Consider the following 3,216-nt stretch of genomic DNA (forward strand, 5'->3'; position numbering starts at 1 on the left):
TTTCAATTACACTTACCCATCTGTTCGAACAAGCCCTGAACTTTTTTCTCTGGATGATCCTCCGTTCTAGATGTCCAAATCCAAGAAGGGCGTCCACATCCACAAGGGTTTTCATCATCAAATATCTTCTTGGTAGATCTTGAGTTGGACATCAATGATTGAGGGGAAGAATAAGAAGTAGCTATTACAAGAGATCGAACACAGACGTCGTTCATGTTTCTCTTCTCGAAGCCCTAAATCGATATATAAAGGGCAATTCTAATCTGTTTATTCCATGTGATTCAATATAATGCCATGTCATTTGTCAACTAGTTGTATACCTAATGAATCTGGTTTCCTCTAATGAGAATTGAACAAAAACGTAAATTCGTTGGGTTTTTTCAATAAACAAAACATGATTGGGGTTTTTTGAACGGTTTTGAAACTTCGTTGGTCTTACAAGTCATTTTCCGATATTTAATTACATGTCATAAGCCATGTCATTCACTTTCATTAGCCGGTTGACCCTAAATGAGAAGTGAACAAAAGTGTAAGTTAGTTGAGTTTTTTAGACAAAAGGTTAAGTTCATTGAATTTTCTTGAACAGACAAAACATAATTGGATTTTTTGAACGGTTTGAAAACTTCGTTGGGCTTATAAGTCATTTTCCAAAAAATAAAATAAAAAAATAATGTTCAAAGTATATTTTATATTACATGTACTCTGAAAAATGAATACTTAGTGTAGATCCGCATTTGATATTTTCGTAAAATACTAAAACGAGAGAATTCATCTTGTTGCTCTTAAAACAAGATTTTTTTCATATGTTTCTCACAGAAAACTATTCATTAAATATTAAAATAAGATTTTAGGAATGATTTTCAAGACCAGCTTGTACTGGGAAATAAACTCGATAACCGTAGGTGACATGATAATCTATTCAATACCATAAAAAAACTCTTTATTTTATTTTCTTACATCGATGGATGGAATTTAAGTCCTTAAAAACTATAAACCACCTTACATCTCTCCTTATTCCATATCGAAACCCTAAACAAACATACAACCGGCCGCACTCTTCTACACCATGAGCTTAAGCAGCAATAGACCTCCCGGAAGACCTCGACGTCGGGCTGAACATCACCGTCTCCTTCCTGTTAAACTTCAAGCTCCATGCTTGTTCCGGCGTCATCTGGTATGCGTTTGCAATCACATTCACCGGCATAGCCCTTAGAGCAGAAGTATGACCAGCCAAGGTGTTAATCATGGCGTTGTCATTGGTCCTGAAAGCTATCCATTGGCACCCTTGTTCGCCTGCCTTTTGCACCACCGCAAAGTTCTGTGGCACCACCACTAGCTGCCCTTCCTGGATCTGGTCGTCGAACACTGTTTGTCCCTCGTGGTTCACTATCTGCATCCCCATGTCTCCCTTTGTCACGTAGATTATACTGTGTGCATTCATCAACCAGTGTGGCGACACTATAGCATTCTGCACTCGTATATCACGAATAAGATCATTAATGATAAAAATATATGATCTGGTGATTATAAGTAGTTACTAAATACTAACCCTGCGAAGAACTCCCCTTTCGGCACTGAGTTGAAGCATTTGGAGGATGGGGAGTTTGAAACTGTTGAGATTGTTGCACCATCCAGCTTGTGGGTTATAGAAATCTGCACGTGAAGGATCGTCGATGTTGTGTGTCATCTTAGCTGAGCAAATGGTCTCTTCGAAACCATTAGCGGCACCTCCACGGCCTCTTTGTTCTTGTTGCTCACTCTTCATTGGTGGCCTGATAACTTGAAGACCTCTTTCCACCTTCACAATGTGACCTCTGGTGTCATCTGGACTTTGAAGTTTCTCAGCTGTCTCTTGGTCGACATTGAATACCTCTGCAAGCATTTCAAGATCGAAGCCACGGAAAATGTTGCCGGAACCCTCCTCCTGTGACTGTCCTTTCTGACTCCTCCCCCATGTTTTTCCTCCTTTTTGTTGTTGTTGTTGTCCTTGTCCTTGTTGTGGGTTTCCAGCAAGGAAGAATCTCTGCATGAACCAAGTTTAATTTAATATTGTTGTAGCGATAAAAAAAAATGGCAGAGTTGTAGGTTTTATTTTAAGATTATATATGCGTACGTACTCTGTGGAACTGGTCAAGCTGGTTTGCTGAGTTAGTGGAGTCGAGCAAAGCAACAGCAATAACTTCCTCTTGTCCGTCGTTGTACATCCAGTGAGCAGCTCCGGCGGGGAAAACCACCACATCACCTTGCTGGAAATGGCGGATCTTCTGGTGGCGATCTTGGAACGATTCACTTCCCTCCTGAAGTTGTTGCGATGACTGGAATGTCTCCGGACACCCAGGTAACATAGTTCCTTGATAACCCCTCCCTAGAACAAACAAAAAAACAAATTAAATCCCCATAAGTATAGATAAAATATTAGAAATTAAACCGATCGAGTTAATTACCTTGTACAATGTAGACCATGAGGGGAGTGTTTACGTAAGAAGGTAAAAGAAGCCCTTGTGGTTGGATATGGTGGCGGATGACCTCCACTCCGGCACACAGGAACTGCTGGTTGCTGGAATCAAAGAAGTCAGTCCACCCAGCTTCAGCTTGAACTCGTTCATTGGGTTGAAGAGCATTGATTCTTTGAATCTGGCACTGGTTTTGCTGCTGCTGCTGCTGGAAAGGGCGTAAAGCAAGGCAGCCATGGAAAACTAAGAGGAAGCTTAGAGAAAGAGAGAGGATGGAGATGTTAGCCATGATGGTGGTGGATGATGATGGTGGAGTCTTAGGAAGAAGTGGAATTTAAAGAAGAGGAGGGTGGATGAGAGATGGACACATAAGGAGGTGGTCGTAGAAAGATTGAGCCAAGTTGCGGCATGCATGATGACTTGGAAGGTCTCATTGCTTGACACATAATTAAGAAAGATGCTGGTTTTGGTAACAATGACAGAGAAACTAGCGGCCGGATGTTTTTATTTGCACCAAAGCTTCGGCTTCTCATTTTCTAAACGTACTCAAGTTTAATGATCACACCTACATATACATGGTTATAAGGTCACGCCAATGGCGATTTAATTGTGAGTTTAACGGGAAAAAGGGTGTTCAATACTTAAACCCAGGATTGTGAGTGGAGTTCAAACCCACGATTGTGAGTGGAGTTCAATGAAGTGGGGTTTATTCCCCATTGAAACGGTGGTATGCAATTTTTTTTTTATTTAAATTCACCAAAAA

General features: G+C 40.7%; 1 protein-coding gene across 1 annotated transcript; it reads right to left on the reverse strand.

The window, feature by feature from the left end:
* Positions 1–964: 964 nt before the first annotated feature.
* Positions 965–2,742, reverse strand: LOC145140314 (11S globulin seed storage protein 1-like). The gene is made up of 4 exons (XM_079073842.1): positions 2,445–2,742; positions 2,118–2,365; positions 1,550–2,023; positions 965–1,468 (listed from the first exon to the last, which is right to left on the reverse strand). The coding sequence occupies exons 1-4, from the start codon at positions 2,740–2,742 to the stop codon at positions 1,073–1,075; spliced, it is 1,416 nt and encodes a 471-aa protein (XP_078929968.1). The 3' UTR covers positions 965–1,072.
* Between the last annotated feature and the right edge of the window lie 474 nt (positions 2,743–3,216).

This window comes from Lactuca virosa, chromosome 9 (assembly GCF_052849685.1).
Source record: "Lactuca virosa cultivar CGN04683 chromosome 9, Lactuca_virosa_CGN04683_v6, whole genome shotgun sequence".
Lineage (NCBI taxonomy): Eukaryota > Viridiplantae > Streptophyta > Magnoliopsida > Asterales > Asteraceae > Lactuca > Lactuca virosa.

What these genes read in the sequence shown, in the direction of transcription:
- LOC145140314 (XM_079073842.1), bottom strand. Translation starts at nt 2,742, where the DNA reads ATGGCTAACATCTCCATCCTCTCTCTTTCTCTAAGCTTCCTCTTAGTT. An exon ending in AGCTTGACCAGTTCCACAGA is followed by an intron (nt 2,024 to 2,117) that starts GTACGTACGCAT and finishes TGGTTCATGCAG; the next exon opens with AGATTCTTCCTTGCTGGAAA. An exon ending in AAAGGGGAGTTCTTCGCAGG is followed by an intron (nt 1,469 to 1,549) that starts GTTAGTATTTAG and finishes ATACGAGTGCAG; the next exon opens with AATGCTATAGTGTCGCCACA.